A 15,940-nucleotide genomic window follows, 5' to 3' on the forward strand; every position below is an offset into this window, starting at 1 on the left:
ACGTTTAATAGTAGGCCGTGTACGGGTGTTACTACGAGGAAGCGTCGGAGCAGGTCATTAAAAGCGGTACTTACTTGCACGTTGCCAGCATGTGGCTGATCACCTTGAGCAGCTGTTCGTTCTCGCACGCGGCGCTCACACGTTCCTTGTCGTTGAGCTGCTTGTTCACCTGGTTCTCGCTCTGGTGGCTTCCTTCCTTCAGCAGCACCAGGATGCGGAATCTCGGAGGCAGGCATCTTTCCAGACGCACGCGAATCCCCAGTCCGATCAACGTGGCAAGCGAGCAGTGTGTGATGGTCGGCGTGATTTTCACAATCACCTCTGCGATCTGGCTCTTATCCTGGTGGTCGATCACCTTGATATCTGCCAGGTTCACCACGGCCAACTGTCCCAGCGTGAGCGGGTGCTCTGGATCCGAGATCGTCGAGATGAGGTCGTAGATCTCCTGCGAGTCGAACCCTTCCTCCTCGTCCTCGGCCTCGCTGTCGGTGTAGGTGAGTCCGTCCAAACTCAGTTCGGTGAGTTCCTGGTACACGAGCGAGTCCTCATTTTTCTCCAGCACAACACCGTCTCTCTTTGGCAGCAGACTGGCGTCCAAAACCGTCGGATTAGCGTTGATCACGTCCGACATGGTGAATAAGGCAAAAAATGCAATGATTAATTTTTTTTCGCCTCTATATGTCTTTTTTGATAGGAGTCAGCGGAGCGTCCAGTTCGGGCAAAACAACCGTTGCAATCACGTTGCGCGACCTTTTTCCCGGCTCTGTGCTTATTCATCAGGACGATTTTTATTTCCCGGACGAAGATATTCCTTTCGATGAGGATCTGAAAGAATACGACTGGGACTGTCCGGAAGCCGTGAACTTTGACAAACTGATAAGTGTTTTGCACAAATTTAAAGAGAGCGAGTCTTATCAGTTCACCGAATCGTCCAAAGAAGACCCGAACTCCAGCTTGAAGGTGGACAGTGTTTGTGAAGCTGAGCTGAAACAGCTTGTTGGCAACACCAAACTGCCCCGGATCGTCTTCGTGGACGGTTTTCTTCTCTACCATAACCAAAAGATCCTTGATTTATTAGACATTTGTCTGTTCTACAAAACAGACTACAAAACACTTAAACATAGACGAGAAGTTAGAAAATACACCATAGATGCCGGCATTTGGACAGATCCACCAGGATACTTTGACAAAATAGTGTGGCCCCAGTACTACAAGAACCACGCCCAATTATTTGAGAACGCTCCCGAAAACGAGCAACAGCTCAAGGACAACACGGCTAAGCTGGTCAACCCGAAAATCAAGACGTTCGATAACAACGACTCCACGGACTTTAATCAATTGATGCTAAATACCGTCACATTCATCTGCAACAACCTATCTCTTTGATTTTTGAGGCTTGTGGGCCTTCTGCTTCTTGATCTCCTGCTCATAGATCTCGCCAGCACTCTCGCCCGTCTTCCGTTTCTTGTCGGACTTCACGCTCACCACACCCTTGTTTTTGGCCGCCTTGTTGAGCTGCTTCTTGTCCCAGCCGTGTTCGCTGATGGCGTATCTGTCCAAATCCAGAGAGTTGATCAGCTCCTTCTGTTTCTCTCTCAAAGCACTCACAGCCTTGGCTCCAGACTCGTTCATCTCGTCCACCAGCTCGCGCTCGATGTCCTCGATGTCGGCCTCGTCCGATCCCTCGCCGTTCATCTCGCGCACTTGCTCGTCTTCGAGCTCAGGCATCTCGTCGGCGATCTTCTGCTGAACAAGCGACCGGAAATACGTCGACACCTTACGGATCACCTTGGCAAACATGGCCATCGCCTGGTTCGACTCGATTCCGAGCTCCTTGGAGATCTTGTCCATATCCTTGTGTTGCAATCCGATTGCAACCAAAATGGCAGCCTGCACGTTCGAAAGACTCACCTCAGAGCTGATGCGGCCCTGGAAGTACAAGTACGACAGAATTGGCAACATGTCCACCACAACATGGTAGTCGATCAGGTTGTTGGCGTACGACTCGAGTCTCTTGAGGTCGAACGGCGAAAAGTTCTTGTCGAGCTCTTCCTTGGTCAACTGCTCTGGAGTTGGTTTGTCGCACGATTCAAGAATACTTAATGCCTGGACAGACGGAACAAAACCAAAGTTGTACGACAAAAGATTCACAAATCTCTTGTGGAAATCCTTCGAGTACTCGTGGAGCCACTTGCTTTCACGGTTCTCCAAAACCTTGAGCATCACACAGGTGTGTTCTCCGGTCAGATCATTAGCGGTTTGCCGCAGATAAACAGGCAAGTATCCGGATCTTTTCCAGAACTTGAACAATTGCGGTGTCAATCCGTAAGAGACACCCATGTAATGCAAATAGTAAGGTGGTTTATGAGCCAAATTGATAAACAGAGGTTGCAACTTGTTTTCCTTGCGTGGCTTGATTTCTTCATGTAGAACAGAAGACTCTAGCTCGCTATCTGTGAGCCTCTTCAAAGAGTACTTGTCGTCCTCGAAAGATCTTGTCTCATTCACGTCTGCAAACTTACCTTCGAAGTAGTCTGTCAAAAGCTCCAAAGCTCTTGATCCGTAACCCATGTTTGTGTATTCTGGGTGAGTGGCCACTCTGACAACACGGGCACCAGAAAGAGAAGCAAACTCGTCGTCTTGGAACTGCTGACTGATCAGCCATGGAATAAGATCACCGCCAGCACGGATTCCTCTATTCAAACTGCTCCGAATACTCTCTTTGGAGATCTCTCCTTCCAACGCAAGTTGGATGACACACAAAGGTGTTGGGATAGCGCCGTCTTTTCCAACATCTGGACCGAATAGAGCATACAGTTGGTGAGCTGGAGCATCGGACATTAGTTGCAAGTCGTTTGGAGAGTTCTTGTAATGCGAAGAAACGAATAAAGCCATCATTTTCTGAAGGAAAGCTTCCGAGACGGGGTCGTACGAGAACAGCGTATCTCTGTTGATGTAGAACAGGTTGCACTCGCTTGGATGCGGACATCCTCTGGTCTCGTACTTGGTGTTCTTTGTCAATTTTGCGTCCAAGCAGAGCAATTTGTTGAGCCATGCTTCCACAGGGTCGCCCGGGGCGTATCTAATTGGCTCGTCCAGCACAACCTCAACAAGGTTACGGCCACGAATGCTCAGGTCGTCGCCAGTTTTCTTGGAGTCTCTGGAAACCACCTGGGTTTGTGAGTTGTCGTTGATGATGGAGTTCGAGTTTTCCCGCAATTGCTGTATCAGCTTCAAACTCAAAGACCGGCCCGTTCCTTCGTATCCGTTGATGGTCGAGGCCATGAACACCAAGTAAGGGCCAAGCAGCTTCTTCACCACTGGTAACGGAATTGCAGCAGCTTCGTCAATGATCACCAGCTCTGCCTGTCCAAGAACCTGGTGGTCTGTTGGAGAAATGTACTGGATGGTTTGTCTGTGTCCAGACCGTTTGATATCCACTCTCACAATGGCCTTACCGAAGGCTGGGTTGGTCGACTGGATGATGTCGTAATCTTGGTGCTCAACGTATCCCATAGCGTCGAATCCCTTGAAGATGAACTCAAACAGCGTCTTCAAGTTCTCTGGGGACGGAGAAGTGACAAAGATGTTGGAGTAGTCCTGTGCCACGGCCGCAGAAATGGCAATACCCAGAGCAGCAGACTTACCACGTCCTCTTCCGGCAGTCAAAGTGACCGTTGTGTTCAGAGTCTTTTCCGCAATGGAATCAATAAACCGCAGAATGGCCTCGGCTTGGTTCAGCGTCTTGGCCAAACTCACTAGCGAACCAGCAGGCTGGGTATCCTCAAGGCTCGACTTCAACTCCACCAGCTCCTGTTCTTTTTCGGAAAGCTCCTCGTCGTCTTTTGGAGGCAGTCTCTTCACGTGTCTTCCACCAGAGACCGGCAGGACGTTCAGTTCGTCGTCCAGAACCAAACAGTTCTTACAGTCGGAAAGAGACAGCAAGAATCTCTCGTTGAATCTGGCAACAACGTCGTTATGTGCTTCGGTTCTGTATCTAGAGTGGATATCCATGGTCACAGTGTACAATTGTTTCAAAGAAGACATCGATTTCAAGAGCATCACAACAAGTCCTCCACCCTCGACGGTTTCGATCGTTCTTGCCATCAAGTTAGGAGTAAGTCCTTCGAAATCCTGCAAAATGCACATTCCATAGGTGTTACCCAAAATTTTATCTGTCTCTTTGTAATAAACGTATCTGATCTGCTGATTTGTGATAAACACTTCAAACGGATCAAGGTCGTTGGCTTCTCTTTTTCCGCGCTTAATATCTTTTTTCAGCTTGTCTTCTCTCTTCTTTCTGTGGGACGTGAAACCAAGCAGTTTCTTCTTATAGGCCCAAAGAATGGATTTATTCATTTTGAGATTAGCGTTCATCATCAGGTAATGAAGGTTGGGAATCTGATCTCTCGAGCGGTCACCAACCATAATGATAAAACTTCTTTCGCGGGTATCTACGCCGTTACGAATCAGCGCGGCAATCCGTGCGTCCAAGGCCTTCTTCTTGCTCATGGTTCTAGTGAAAAATTATTAAAAAAAATTAAAATTTATTTAAATTTTTTGGTACAACAATCTGCATGTCGCGGCCGGAGAAGGATAAGAGAAACTGGCGACGGGGGATAATTTAATGGACTGGTGGCAAAGAAATAGGTGAGAGTAGTGCTGGAGAGATGAACCATTGACGTTCTGGGCATCATGTTGGTAATTTCCGGAAAACTACAACATGTCATTTGATGCGTTGCAATTATTAAAAATGAGACGTTATTAAACTAGTGTTATGACTACGGTTACTAGTTTCATGTAATAACTCAATTTTTCTCTTAAATCAACTGCACTTGCAGGACAGCAATTACACTCTCACTGGTGCCAAAACAAGCCACATCCCGTTAGACTGGCTACCTGCTACTTATCAAATTTGAGCCGCATAAAATTTTTCAAAAAAATTTCTAACATAGAAAAGAACACTGAGGAGATGGAAACGCAGGAAATCCCCGTGGAAATCGACCGGGCTGTCTCTGAGGCAGCGAGAGAAGAAGAAGAAGCTCAGGTAGAAGATCAGCTGGCCAAGCCAGACTCTCCAGCTGTGGAACAGCAACCTCCGCAGCAAGAACAGGAGAATCAGGAAGATCGTATATTTAATGAAGATCAAGAGATTGCAGAGTCAGATAGAGACAACGACTCTGATTCGAGCTCTGAAGATGAATCCAGCTCTGAATCCCAGTCTGACTCGTCGTCAGACTCATCATCGGAAGAAGAATCAGAGGATGTTGGAGTTTCTGATAATGAGAGTGATATATCTGCAGAGCCAATTAGATCCAAAAACGAGATGGACGAGGAAGGTGTTGAGCTACCAGAGGACTTTGTGATCCCTGAAGATGCGCCAATTGAATATATTGGAGAGATCAGTGCGGTGGTGGAGAAGAGCGTGGTTGTGAAGGCCAGAGTCTCTGGAGAGATCCGTGTGCTTAAGGACGGGTCTATTCTGTGTTTTGAGGATCGTTCGATACTCGGACCGCTTTTTGAGACCTTTGGCCAGGTCCAGTCACCGTTCTATCGGGTTAAGTTCAAAACAGACGAAAAGTGCCAGCAGTTTAAGGATAGAAAGGGAGCCAAGATATTCTATGTCGTTCCCGAGTCAATGTTCGTCCTGACGTCGCAGATCAAAGCCATCAAGGGAAGTGATGCCAGTAACTGGAACGACGAGGAGATTCCAGAAGAGGAGCAGGAATTCTCAGACGATGAAAAAGAAGCAGCTATGAAAGCGTCTCGCAAGAGAAAGAAGACACAGAAAAAGGAAGACCCAAAGCGCAAACCTCTACCAAACCACATGAAATCACAGTTCACCTCTCTTCCACAGCGCTCGTCGCCCCAGGTTGCTCCTGCACAGCCGGTGCAACCAGTTCAGCCAGTTCAGCCAGTTCAGCCAGTTCAGCCAGTGCAACAGTTGACTCCCCAGCAGTTCCAACAGGTTCCACAAGTCCCACAAGTTCCACAAGTTCCACAAGTTCCACAGGTGTATCCCCAGCAGTACTATCCTCCACAGCAGGCATACTACCCCCAGTATCAGCAATACCAGCAATACCAGCAGTATCCTCAGTACCAGCAGTATCCGGGATACTACCCTTACCAACAAGTGCAACCAGTGCAGCAGCAGCTCAATCCGCAAATGGTCCAGCAGGTCAGCCAGTTCATCCAGCTTGCTCATGCCCAAGCCCAGAACCAGCCTCAGGCTCAGGTCCAGAACCAGGTGCCTGTCCAGCCCCAGAATCCAAGCCAGCCACCGGCTGCTCATTCCGACGATGAATACGACCCTGAAAATGTGTAATTATTGAACATGTAATATATAATCATCATTCGTTATATGCAATTTTATGGTATGCATCCCGTGCCACCTTCAAAGCGTCGGCAGGAAAACCTGCCAGCTGTGCCACCTCAAACGCGTGCGAGTGGTAGCTGATACCAGGCATCAGCTTGTGGTCGTACACCAGCTTCTCGTCAACAGGCAAATTTCCTTCCTGGACCTCGCTCAGACTCGTTTGATAGAAAGAAACGTTATCGTCTAGCTGCTTGTCCTCCTTGATGAAGCCGCAGATCTCTGGACCGTAATGCGTTGCAAACAGAACTTTGCACTTCTTTTTCTTCATCAGATGCGACAACGATGCAAATGCAATGGATATTCCTTCTGTTGACGAAGTTCCACGTCCCAGCTCATCAACAATGGCCATTGAGCGTTCAGTAGAGTCTCTGAGGATAATGGCAGTCTCATTCATTTCCACCATAAATGACGACTGGTTCCGGTAAATATTATCGGAAGCTCCAACCCTGGTGAAGACCTTATCTATGACTCCGATGTGTGCACTTTTAGCAGGGACAAAGGACCCAATCTGGGCCAGAATGGCGATAAGTGCGTTCTGACGCAAAAAAGTGCTCTTTCCACCCATGTTGGGGCCTGTGATCACCCACCCTTCTCCCGACCGAAGGCTGCAGTCGTTTGCTGTGAAGTTCTCCACCCCTGCAACCCGTCCTTTCAAACCTTCTTCAACAACCAGATGTCTTCCACCCTCTATTGCGAACGTGGTGCTCTTGTCAACCACAGGACGAACCAGTCCTTTCTCGGTAGCCAATCTGTAGAACGACACGCAAACATCGAGAAACTCAATGATTGGAGCCACCAATCGGATCTCTTTGGAGAACGAGAGAATCTGGTCCCTGATCATCGTCGTAACTCTCTCTTCCTCTCTCAAGATCTCTGCTTCCGCAGCTACCAGCTGTATCCCCAACTCCTGCCATTCCGAGGACCACAGCTTGGCACTCGACTTGTTGCGATCCCGCAACGTCAACGGCATATTCTCGATAACGTCATTAAATGTTTTCCTGGACGTTCGAACGTCAATAATGAACTCGTCCATCTGCAAATCTCTTACCAAAGAGAAAGAACCAGGGAACCCGTTCTTCTCGAATTCTGCCGACAGCTCGCTACAGAGTGTGTGGAATTGCTGTTCCAAAAGATCGTAATGTGCACGTAGCTTGACCATTTTAGCAGAGGCTGTCGGGTTCATGGACCAAATCTTTCTAAGCACTTCTGTTTCACTCTTGATGGTATCCATTTTGATTGTGAGCGTTTGCGGATTGATGGCGTCAGTAATCTCATTGGCGAGCGTCACCAGATGCTGAGACGCTTCAAATTCTTTAAACAGAGGAAGCAGACTCTTGACCAGTTTTTTATCGGGCGACTCTTTCACCATCTGTAAAATCTCGTTGATGATGAGAATCGTGTGACCAAGCTCGAGGTACTCGCCCATTTCTGCTCGACGATTATCGGTACGACGAACGATACGACTCAGGTCTGTGGTTTTGCGCAGAAGCTGAGTCAATTCCTCTACAAAGCCACGGTTTCCAATGAACCTCTCAACGTACCGTTGACGGCGTCTGATTTCGTCCACGTCGGTGGATGGAGCAAGCAGCCAGGTGTTGAGCAAACGCGAGCCTTGGACCGTGCACGTTTTATCGACAATAGAGGCCAATGCCCCGGTTCTGAACCCACCAACAATGGTCTCTGTGAGTTCGAGGTCCTGGGCTGCACGGGGGTCGATGTGCATAAGGGTGTTTGGAAGCGAGCGGGTTGGCAGCCCAAAATTCAGCTTGTAGTACGGCAGACATTTGTGCAAATAGTTGAGCACAAGTTTGGCAGCACTTGCTTCCTTTTGGCTCAGATTGTCCAACAAACTAACCACGAGTCGTCTGTTGTCGGAAAACCTGTCAATGAAATCATGCAACGAGAGATTATTTGTCGGAAGAGAGTATCTGCTGAGATAAAAGTGTTTCATCTCTGCAAGTTCCGGAAACCATTTACCAGAAACCAGTAAGTCCAGGTCAATATCGTCGTTGACAAGAATCTCCTTCGGGTTGATTCGGGTAATGTTGGCCATCAGATCCGACAGGGTTGTCTCCAGAACGTTGAACTCGCTCAAACCAACGTCGACCCAGCAAAGACCGATTTTCTGGCTGGTAGGGTCGACTTTGAACGGGTCAGACGGAAATTGCACCGAAAGCAAATAGTTTGTTCTGTGGTAATCTCTTAGTTCTTCGTCGACGATGGTTCCTGGTGTCAGAAGACGGGTGACTGGTCGCGTGATGATGTTATGTGCTGTGGGCTGCTGGTCGCACACGACAGCTTTGAGGCCATTTTTGAACACCATTTGAAGATACTTGTCGAGCTTGATATCAGGGAATCCGGCAAATGGGACGTTCTTCTGTTTCAGAGCCTTTTTGGTGAGCGTGAGTCCAAGACGTGTCGCATGGGTCTCTGCTTGCTGGAAATACAGCTCGTAAAACGATCCGACCTGGATCAACACCACATACTCATCCACAGGGAACTGGTCAACCGTGTCCTTCAGACCTTTGTAAAAAGAGGTGAACTCACCCTCTTCAGGTTTGGCTCCACGGTCACTAAAAACGGGAACCGGTTTTGTTTTCTTTGACTTCTTGCCTTTGGAATTTGACGCGTTTTCAGAATCTTGATCCAGACTCGGCAACTTGATGGCTTCCAATGGACCTCGCAAGTTGATCGGAATACGCACGAGCTGCTGCGTCGAGTGAACACTCGAAAAGCGTCTGCTCACTAATCGTCTTCCTAATTGTAACATGACACTTTTCGCAACATGTGCCTCAAGTCCCCTTAAATACTTTGCTACAAGTTACGAGTAATAATTTTTCAGATCTCATGCGTGCGGCAAAGCCAGGAAAATCCAGCTTGTTTTTTTCTAAAAATTAAAGACAGTGGTGTGCGATCATCAACCGAGTCTGACTAATAAACCAGGTGCCCAACAAAGGCTAGGAATCCAGAATTGGCTTACATTATCCACACACAGTGTCTGGGGTGTCTCTGATGCCGGAAGTCGAAACCACACAGGCGGCGGTAACGTCCCTGACTACAGAGACTCTAATTGAAAATGGGCACTTGAGGACGACCAAAAATGAGATTGGCTCATTGGAGGGTCTTCCCACGCTGACCAACGGCGAGGTACAGATAAAAAAGTACGAAATGTCCCAACAACAGCAGCAATCTCCTACTGCTAAACAGCGAAGCGTTGATGAGCTGATATCTCCAACAAAATTAGACCTTCATTCAAAGTCTTCCCGGGAAACGCTAAAAGCTCCACAGCGCGCAGATACAAATCAGACCATGGATCGTCATTCCCAAATTACCCAAACAACGGCCCCTTCCAGTGGCATGGATAGACAGGGATATACCCCTTCTCATACTATTGCAATTCCCCAAGCGTATGCCCAGAGCGAAGCCACAGGCGCAGATAGATACAACCAGCAGACTTTGACCAACCGCCATCGGTTCAACAGAGGAAATTCGCTGTCTTTGGGGACCCAGAGACGCAAGACTAAGACTAGAACGGATGACAGATACGTCATTCCCGGTCAGCGTGTCGTTGAGGGTCATCACAACTATGTGATGGCCTACAACATGATCACAGGGATCCGAGTCGCCGTTTCGAGATGTTCCAAATTGCCTGGCCCGCTTAAAGACGAGGATTTTACCCGTGTCTCGAAGCTAATTTTTGACATGGAAGGAAACACAATGACACCGTCTACCAAGTACGAGTTTAAGTTCAAAGACTACGCCCCGGAGATTTTCAGACATCTTCGAAACAAGTTCAACATCGACCAAGCAGACTACTTGCTTTCGCTGACAGAGAGGGTCAGTTTGACGGAGCTTGGCTCGCCGGGAAAAAGTGGCTCATTTTTCTACTATTCCAGAGATTACCGGTTTATCATCAAGACCATCCATCATTCCGAACACAAACATCTTCGAAGGTGCCTGAAGCGCTACTATGAGTATGTGGATAAGAATCCGCAGACGTTCATATGTCAATTTTACGGATTGCATCGGCTCAAGATGCATTCGGCAACAGGTATTCATAAGATCCATTTTCTGGTGATGAACAACATCTTTCCTCCGCACCGTGATTTGCACGAGAAGTATGACCTTAAGGGCTCTACATACGGACGGATCACGAATGTGGCGGCCGCAAAAGCTCAAGGGAAGACGTCGATTGTCCAAAAAGACCTGAACTGGTTGCAGAACAAGGACAGACTCAAGTTCGGGCCTACCAAGAGAAAACAGATCTTGCAGCAGCTCCGAGGCGATGTGGAGCTTCTACAGGAACTCAACATCATGGATTACTCGTTCCTTATTGGTATTCACGATCTTTCTCAAGCGGCACTAGAAGACCCGTACAACCAACTGTCAAATTTCGATCCGCCAGAGATCCAACACCAATCCGCATCCACGTACTCAGAAGGCCTGCTGGACAACGATGGTGGCATTCGCGGAACCGACGAAGAAGACAACGAGATAGAAGTTGTATACTACATGGGGGTGATCGACTGTCTGACCAACTACTCCACACTGAAGCGACTCGAGACATTTTTCCGGTCTCTAAACCACAAACGCGAGACTATCAGTGCAGTTCCTCCGGTCGAGTATGGTCAGCGGTTCTTAAAATTTATAGAAACAGCTATGACACCTACGAAAAACTCCGCTGTCTAGCAGAATACATCGCAAATCGCAATATTAGTACACAGTCTATAGAAGCTATCCAAGACAAGGATTACTCCTCGATGTGGTCTTCCTCCATGTCTTGTTCTGGAACAGGTTCAGGCTCGGCAACAGGCTCGAGGGGCTCTGACGATTCGGCTGGCTCGATAGGAGCAGCAGACTCGACCGGCTCTGGAGCTGGCTGCTCCTGCTCCCCCTGTTCAAACTGTGGCTCGCTTGGAGCAGGTGTTTCTCTGTGAGCAAACGAGACATGTAGACGTCTTCTACCGTATTCGTAGTTGTTCAGCTGGTTGACTGCTGCAGTGGCTCCGTCCACATCCTGGAATTGCACCACGGCACTTCCTGCTGGTCTTCCGATCTTGTCGAACTGGAGCTCGGCACGGGAAACCTGCGCAATGCTTCCAAACAGATCGTAAAGGTCTGTCTCGGACGTTTCCCACGGCAGGTTGTCTGCAAAAATGGTGCCGTTAGGCTCGCCTTGGCCAACCACGCCGGCCACAAACTCGGAGTTCTTGGAAGCTGCTGGAGCGTCCTGGTCTTTGTTAAACTGCTTTCCTGCTCTGACCTCGATGCGTCTTCCGTCAAAGTCGTAGCCGTTGAAGTCGGCAATGGCACGGTCTGCGTCCTCGGAGTTGGCAAAGATCACCGTTCCGAATCCCTTGGACCGGCCACGGTGGTCCTCCTTAACGTCGGCACGGATAATAGGACCAACGTTTTTGAAGAAGTCCTTCAGGTCCTGCCATCTGGCACTAAATGGAAGGTTTCCAACGAAAATCTCAAAACCTTCCTCAATGGCCGGCACTCCTCTCTCTCTTCTTCTCTCGTTACGAGGAGCGGCCTCTTTTTCAGGAGGTGGAAGATCTTCTCTAACGAAGATTTCCCGGCCGTCGTACATTGTGCGGTCAAACTTGGCAATTGCGTCTTGAACAAGGTCCTTGGTAGCAAACTCGACGGTTCCCATTCCCCGGGACCGGCCGCGTGAAGTCACCACGTCCGCACGCACAACTTCACCAACCTCCCGGAAAACGTCCTTCAGGTCCTGCCAAGTGGTGTGGAAAGGAAGGTTTCCAACGAAAACCGAATGCTCGTACACCCTGGTGACTCTAGGCTCAAAATCGCGACCGCCACGGCCACGGAAATCGGGTCTGCTGCCAATTCTCGACTGCAAAGAGCCTCCTCTGCCACCCCGTCTCGAGGAAAATCCGCGTGCATTATCTCTGCGGTCAAAGCGACGGCCTGGAGACCGCGAACGGTCGCGCCATTGCTCTCTCACGGGAGATCTGGACCGATCCTAATTGGTTAGCAACTCCGCTTATTCTTCTTCACTTACTCTCCGGTATTCATCTAGTTCCATGTTGTCAGACATTGTACGACAATAAAGCTAGTTTGGAAAATTTTACATATTTGGAAATTGATTAATGCACATTTCAATTCAGATAGCCTTTACACCCGGGAGCACCACATAGACATGGGATCCGCTCGTCGTCGTTGGTTTCCCGCTCAAACTTGTAATCGTAAGTCAGCTCCTCGTTTGCGCCAATGTCGCGTAGAGCATAAATAACAATCCTCTTCTTTCCTTCCACTTTAATGATCTTGGCTGTGCAGGACGGCACACAGCAATGGTTGATAAAACGTGCAATGCCGCCTTTCTTGGACGCGTCAATCACAGTGTTCTCGTCGATACGGAACAAGTACGACGACCCAATTCCCGACCGCAAGTATTTCTTTTCCCTCACCTCTGCAACCTGCTGTCGGATCCGCTCTCCAACATACTCTATAATCATCTCCTTGGCTGCTATCGGCTCCAACGCGTACAGTCCCCAGTTGTGGATCGCACTTCGTGCAAACTGCACCGGTTTCTTCCGCTTGGTCAGCTGGTTCAAGTCAAGGATGTCTGTTTCGGAGCCCAGCATCTGTTTTTGGGCACTGATGTCTGCAGCAAATCGTCTGTTATTGGCTCTGTTCACTCTGGAGCTGTGGACCGCCTGCGCTTCGCCCTCATCCTCGTTCTGCACCGTGTTCAGCGGCTTGTTGGCTTTCCGACGGTGCAAAAGGTAGTCGCTCTTCATCTTGTCTGGGATCTTGTAGTATGGCTGCGTGCGGAAACATCCCGTCGAGTTCTGCAGCTTGCTGTTGGCAAGAATCTCCTGCGAGAACTCGATCGCCTCGCTGTCTTCATGGCTCACCTCGGCCAGACTGTCTAGTTGTTTCAGCCGTTTCGCCTGCTCCTTATGTCTCCATGCCCAAAGTTGAACATTCTTCACTTTAGGGTCTTTTGGAAGATCTGCGAACGCTTTCTTGGCAAACTCCAAGTCCTCATCGTCATGGATCAGCTCCTGCAAACTGCTAAGGTCGTAGTCCATGTGCTGGTAATTATCGTCGTAAACCATCCGGTCAACGTAGTGCGACGGCTTGTACAACTCGCTGACAAAGTCGCTCTTCTTGACCTCCCCTTCTTGCTCCACCTGGCGGCCCAAGCTCTCAGGAGAAGTAAGCTCAGATGTGGTTTTAGACTCGGGAAGGTCCTGGATATCTTCCTCCTCAGAAGACGAAGTGGACACCATTGCAAGCATTCTCTGTTTCTTGGAGACGTCTGGTGCTTCTTCGTCTTGCGACTCGTCGTCAGAATAGTTCAGGGCATGTGCCATGGAAACGTTGTTGTATTTCCGCTTATACTTGCCCTCAACAGGCGTCCGCCTAAAGGAAGAAAGATTCGAAATGGCAATACTTTGATGTTGCACCGTGAATTTGGACACTCCAACCGAGCCAGTCGATTGGACCTCTTTCTCCTCTTGCTTCTCCGCTTTTTCTTTCAGATGTTTTTCAAGAACAGTCTTGTACTTGTCGTCGTCAAGGAAAGACAATAATCTCGGTCCCACGACCTTCTCTCTCAGATCTTTCAACAAGTATTCATGGAACTCTTTGACCAGAACCGTTTTGGCTTGGCCAACGTCGCCAATCTTCTGTCCAATCTTGGTCTGGCCCATCAGCTCGTCAGGAACAACAAAATCCATGTACAGTTTGTATTTGGAGAAATGTTTCCCGTCCTCCATGTCGTAGCATTTCTCGGCCTCCTGGACGGTATTGAAGACGACGAAAAATCCAGTTCTGTGAGTAAGAATGCGATCGAAGTTATGGTTGGAAAGAAGCTTTCTGATATCGGCAGAGTTCACGTTGCGGGTGTTGACAAACTTGTCGGGAATTAGCAGGTACGGCCTATTAGCAATGTGTCTTTCAAAGTTTGGTGGCAGCGAGACCGACGACAACGTTTTCACGTGACGATCATGGGCCGTCAGCTTCACGGCCGCTTTAAGTTCAGCTGGTTTCTTTTCCTTTCTTCGTTCAACTTGTTCTCTTTTCTGTTCTTGACGTTCTCTTTTCTCCTCCTCTCTTCTTTGAATCATTTCGAGTTCACGCTCACGCCGTCTTCTTTCCTTCTCCTTCAGCATCTGTTGTTTTCTCTCGTCGAGTATCTGGTTGTAAATTGTGTTGAACATCTGGTCCTCAACATTGAGTCTGCAGCGCACAAACTGGCCTCCGATCTGCAGCTTTTTATGGGCAGCAGCCACGGCTTTGGTGGCACAGTGGTGTGCGGACGTGGCGTCGCCATCATATTTCAACAGACACAACCCCAATGGAACCGCTGTCAACGGGTCGTCAATACCTTTGATCTCGGAAATCTTGCCAAACTGTGCAAAATGGTTCTTTATTATCACCAATTGGGTGGTGGTGGGGAAACCCCAAACCACGAGCTGTGAAGACGGTTCGGGACCCACAGAGTGTTTATCGTATTTGTAATTAGGTATTGGCACCGAGGTGCGAACGGTCCGGAGTAGTTTGGGAATTCGTTGTAATGCCTTGGGCCGTGGGTCTATTGACGGTGAACGCGACGAGTCGGTGAACACGTAGATAGGCTTCGAGCCTTTAGCAGGATCTTTCTTAAGCTCCGGGTCATATGTGATTTTGAAGCTGCGTTGCTGCTTTTCCTGTTGGTGTTGGTGTATTTTGTCAGAGAAGTGGTTTTGGATGGGCACTGACGAGTAGTCATAACGGCGAACCAACGGCGAAGTCCCCGACCTTATAGTATCTGGTGGGGTAGGGTATCTTTCCTGGGACCGATGGTACCCGTTGGAGTGCAACTCTGACCGGAACGGCGCTCGGTTCGCGTTTCTATGGTAAGCCATAAAGATAAATAAATGTTTCCAGCAATTTAATTATTTTCCAGCTCCAAAATTTAGTGTAAGGCACACCGGTTTATGTCGCGGTTTGTAGCAGCAGATGAGGTGCGCGATGAGGACCTCGCGGCGCAGGAGGTCAAGGAGGACGAGATTCTGAGCAGGTTTGCCGAGGAGGACACACAGAGGGAGCGCAAGACGCTTGCCCAGCAGTTGAAGGAGAACAGACAGCAGAAGTACAAGGAGTACAAAGACACGCTCGAGGAGGAAAACTCGCTGTACAAGTGGACACAGAGGGACATGGAGTACTACGATCGGATCCAGAACACGCTGCACGAGAAACGGGCCGGAGACAAGAAGCAGATCGAACGGGAGCTGGAGACATACAAGCAGGCTAAACGAGCAAGGGGGCGGCCAGAGGAGGGTGAGTTGATCGAGGAGGTGCAGACGGATGTTGGAAAGCGCTCAAAGGGTCTGAAGGTGAAGAAGAGGAGGGTGGACGGTCCCAACAGCGCGAAGAGAGATAGCCAAGAGGAAGATACGAAGGAACAAGATACAAAGGAGGAAGATACAAAAAAGGAAGATACGCAATCCGAACCGCAGGATTCTGATGACCCACCCGCTGACATCGCCCCGGGCTTTGGCTACTCGTCAGACAGCGACTAGTGCTCGCTCGACCCGCTGACATAAG

At 49.0% G+C, this 15,940-nt stretch overlaps 12 protein-coding genes across 12 annotated transcripts; 7 read left to right on the forward strand and 5 right to left on the reverse strand.

Annotated features, from left to right (window-relative positions):
- Positions 1 to 70: 70 nt before the first annotated feature.
- Positions 71 to 631, reverse strand: OGAPHI_002531 (uncharacterized protein; the record flags this gene model as incomplete). The annotated part of the gene is made up of 1 exon (XM_046203411.1): positions 71 to 631. The coding sequence occupies one exon, from the start codon at positions 629 to 631 to the stop codon at positions 71 to 73; it is 561 nt and encodes a 186-aa protein (XP_046063190.1).
- Positions 632 to 678: 47 nt separating this feature from the next.
- OGAPHI_002532 (uncharacterized protein) lies at positions 679 to 1,386 on the forward strand (the record flags this gene model as incomplete). The annotated part of the gene is made up of 1 exon (XM_046203412.1): positions 679 to 1,386. One exon carries the CDS (start codon positions 679 to 681, stop codon positions 1,384 to 1,386), a length of 708 nt encoding a protein of 235 aa, XP_046063191.1.
- Positions 1,375 to 4,512, reverse strand: OGAPHI_002533 (uncharacterized protein; the record flags this gene model as incomplete). The annotated part of the gene is made up of 1 exon (XM_046203413.1): positions 1,375 to 4,512. The coding sequence occupies one exon, from the start codon at positions 4,510 to 4,512 to the stop codon at positions 1,375 to 1,377; it is 3,138 nt and encodes a 1,045-aa protein (XP_046063192.1).
- On the forward strand, positions 3,620 to 4,156 carry OGAPHI_002534 (uncharacterized protein; the record flags this gene model as incomplete). Its single annotated transcript, XM_046203414.1, has 1 exon — positions 3,620 to 4,156. One exon carries the CDS (start codon positions 3,620 to 3,622, stop codon positions 4,154 to 4,156), a length of 537 nt encoding a protein of 178 aa, XP_046063193.1.
- Positions 4,513 to 4,972: 460 nt separating the features above from the next.
- Positions 4,973 to 6,325, forward strand: OGAPHI_002535 (uncharacterized protein; the record flags this gene model as incomplete). The annotated part of the gene is made up of 1 exon (XM_046203415.1): positions 4,973 to 6,325. One exon carries the CDS (start codon positions 4,973 to 4,975, stop codon positions 6,323 to 6,325), a length of 1,353 nt encoding a protein of 450 aa, XP_046063194.1.
- OGAPHI_002536 (uncharacterized protein) lies at positions 5,146 to 9,491 on the reverse strand (the record flags this gene model as incomplete). The annotated part of the gene is made up of 4 exons (XM_046203416.1): positions 5,146 to 5,550; positions 5,856 to 6,154; positions 6,461 to 9,114; positions 9,436 to 9,491. The coding sequence occupies 4 exons, from the start codon at positions 9,489 to 9,491 to the stop codon at positions 5,146 to 5,148; spliced, it is 3,414 nt and encodes a 1,137-aa protein (XP_046063195.1).
- On the forward strand, positions 7,159 to 8,559 carry OGAPHI_002537 (uncharacterized protein; the record flags this gene model as incomplete). Its single annotated transcript, XM_046203417.1, has 3 exons — positions 7,159 to 7,221; positions 7,770 to 8,300; positions 8,368 to 8,559. The coding sequence occupies 3 exons, from the start codon at positions 7,159 to 7,161 to the stop codon at positions 8,557 to 8,559; spliced, it is 786 nt and encodes a 261-aa protein (XP_046063196.1).
- On the forward strand, positions 9,389 to 11,065 carry OGAPHI_002538 (uncharacterized protein; the record flags this gene model as incomplete). Its single annotated transcript, XM_046203419.1, has 1 exon — positions 9,389 to 11,065. One exon carries the CDS (start codon positions 9,389 to 9,391, stop codon positions 11,063 to 11,065), a length of 1,677 nt encoding a protein of 558 aa, XP_046063197.1.
- Positions 11,066 to 11,126: 61 nt separating this feature from the next.
- Positions 11,127 to 12,440, reverse strand: OGAPHI_002539 (uncharacterized protein; the record flags this gene model as incomplete). Its single annotated transcript, XM_046203420.1, has 2 exons — positions 11,127 to 12,338; positions 12,405 to 12,440. 2 exons carry the CDS (start codon positions 12,438 to 12,440, stop codon positions 11,127 to 11,129), a joined length of 1,248 nt encoding a protein of 415 aa, XP_046063198.1.
- A 153-nt stretch (positions 12,441 to 12,593) lies between these two features.
- Positions 12,594 to 15,258, reverse strand: OGAPHI_002540 (uncharacterized protein; the record flags this gene model as incomplete). Its single annotated transcript, XM_046203421.1, has 2 exons — positions 12,594 to 12,666; positions 12,770 to 15,258. The coding sequence occupies 2 exons, from the start codon at positions 15,256 to 15,258 to the stop codon at positions 12,594 to 12,596; spliced, it is 2,562 nt and encodes an 853-aa protein (XP_046063199.1).
- On the forward strand, positions 13,987 to 14,280 carry OGAPHI_002541 (uncharacterized protein; the record flags this gene model as incomplete). Its single annotated transcript, XM_046203422.1, has 1 exon — positions 13,987 to 14,280. One exon carries the CDS (start codon positions 13,987 to 13,989, stop codon positions 14,278 to 14,280), a length of 294 nt encoding a protein of 97 aa, XP_046063200.1.
- A 72-nt stretch (positions 15,259 to 15,330) lies between the features above and the next one.
- OGAPHI_002542 (uncharacterized protein) lies at positions 15,331 to 15,915 on the forward strand (the record flags this gene model as incomplete). Its single annotated transcript, XM_046203423.1, has 1 exon — positions 15,331 to 15,915. One exon carries the CDS (start codon positions 15,331 to 15,333, stop codon positions 15,913 to 15,915), a length of 585 nt encoding a protein of 194 aa, XP_046063201.1.
- Between the last annotated feature and the right edge of the window lie 25 nt (positions 15,916 to 15,940).

Source organism: Ogataea philodendri (genome assembly GCF_020536065.1).
Source record: "Ogataea philodendri strain CBS6075 chromosome Unknown scaffold1, whole genome shotgun sequence".
Classification (NCBI taxonomy): domain Eukaryota; kingdom Fungi; phylum Ascomycota; class Pichiomycetes; order Pichiales; family Pichiaceae; genus Ogataea; species Ogataea philodendri.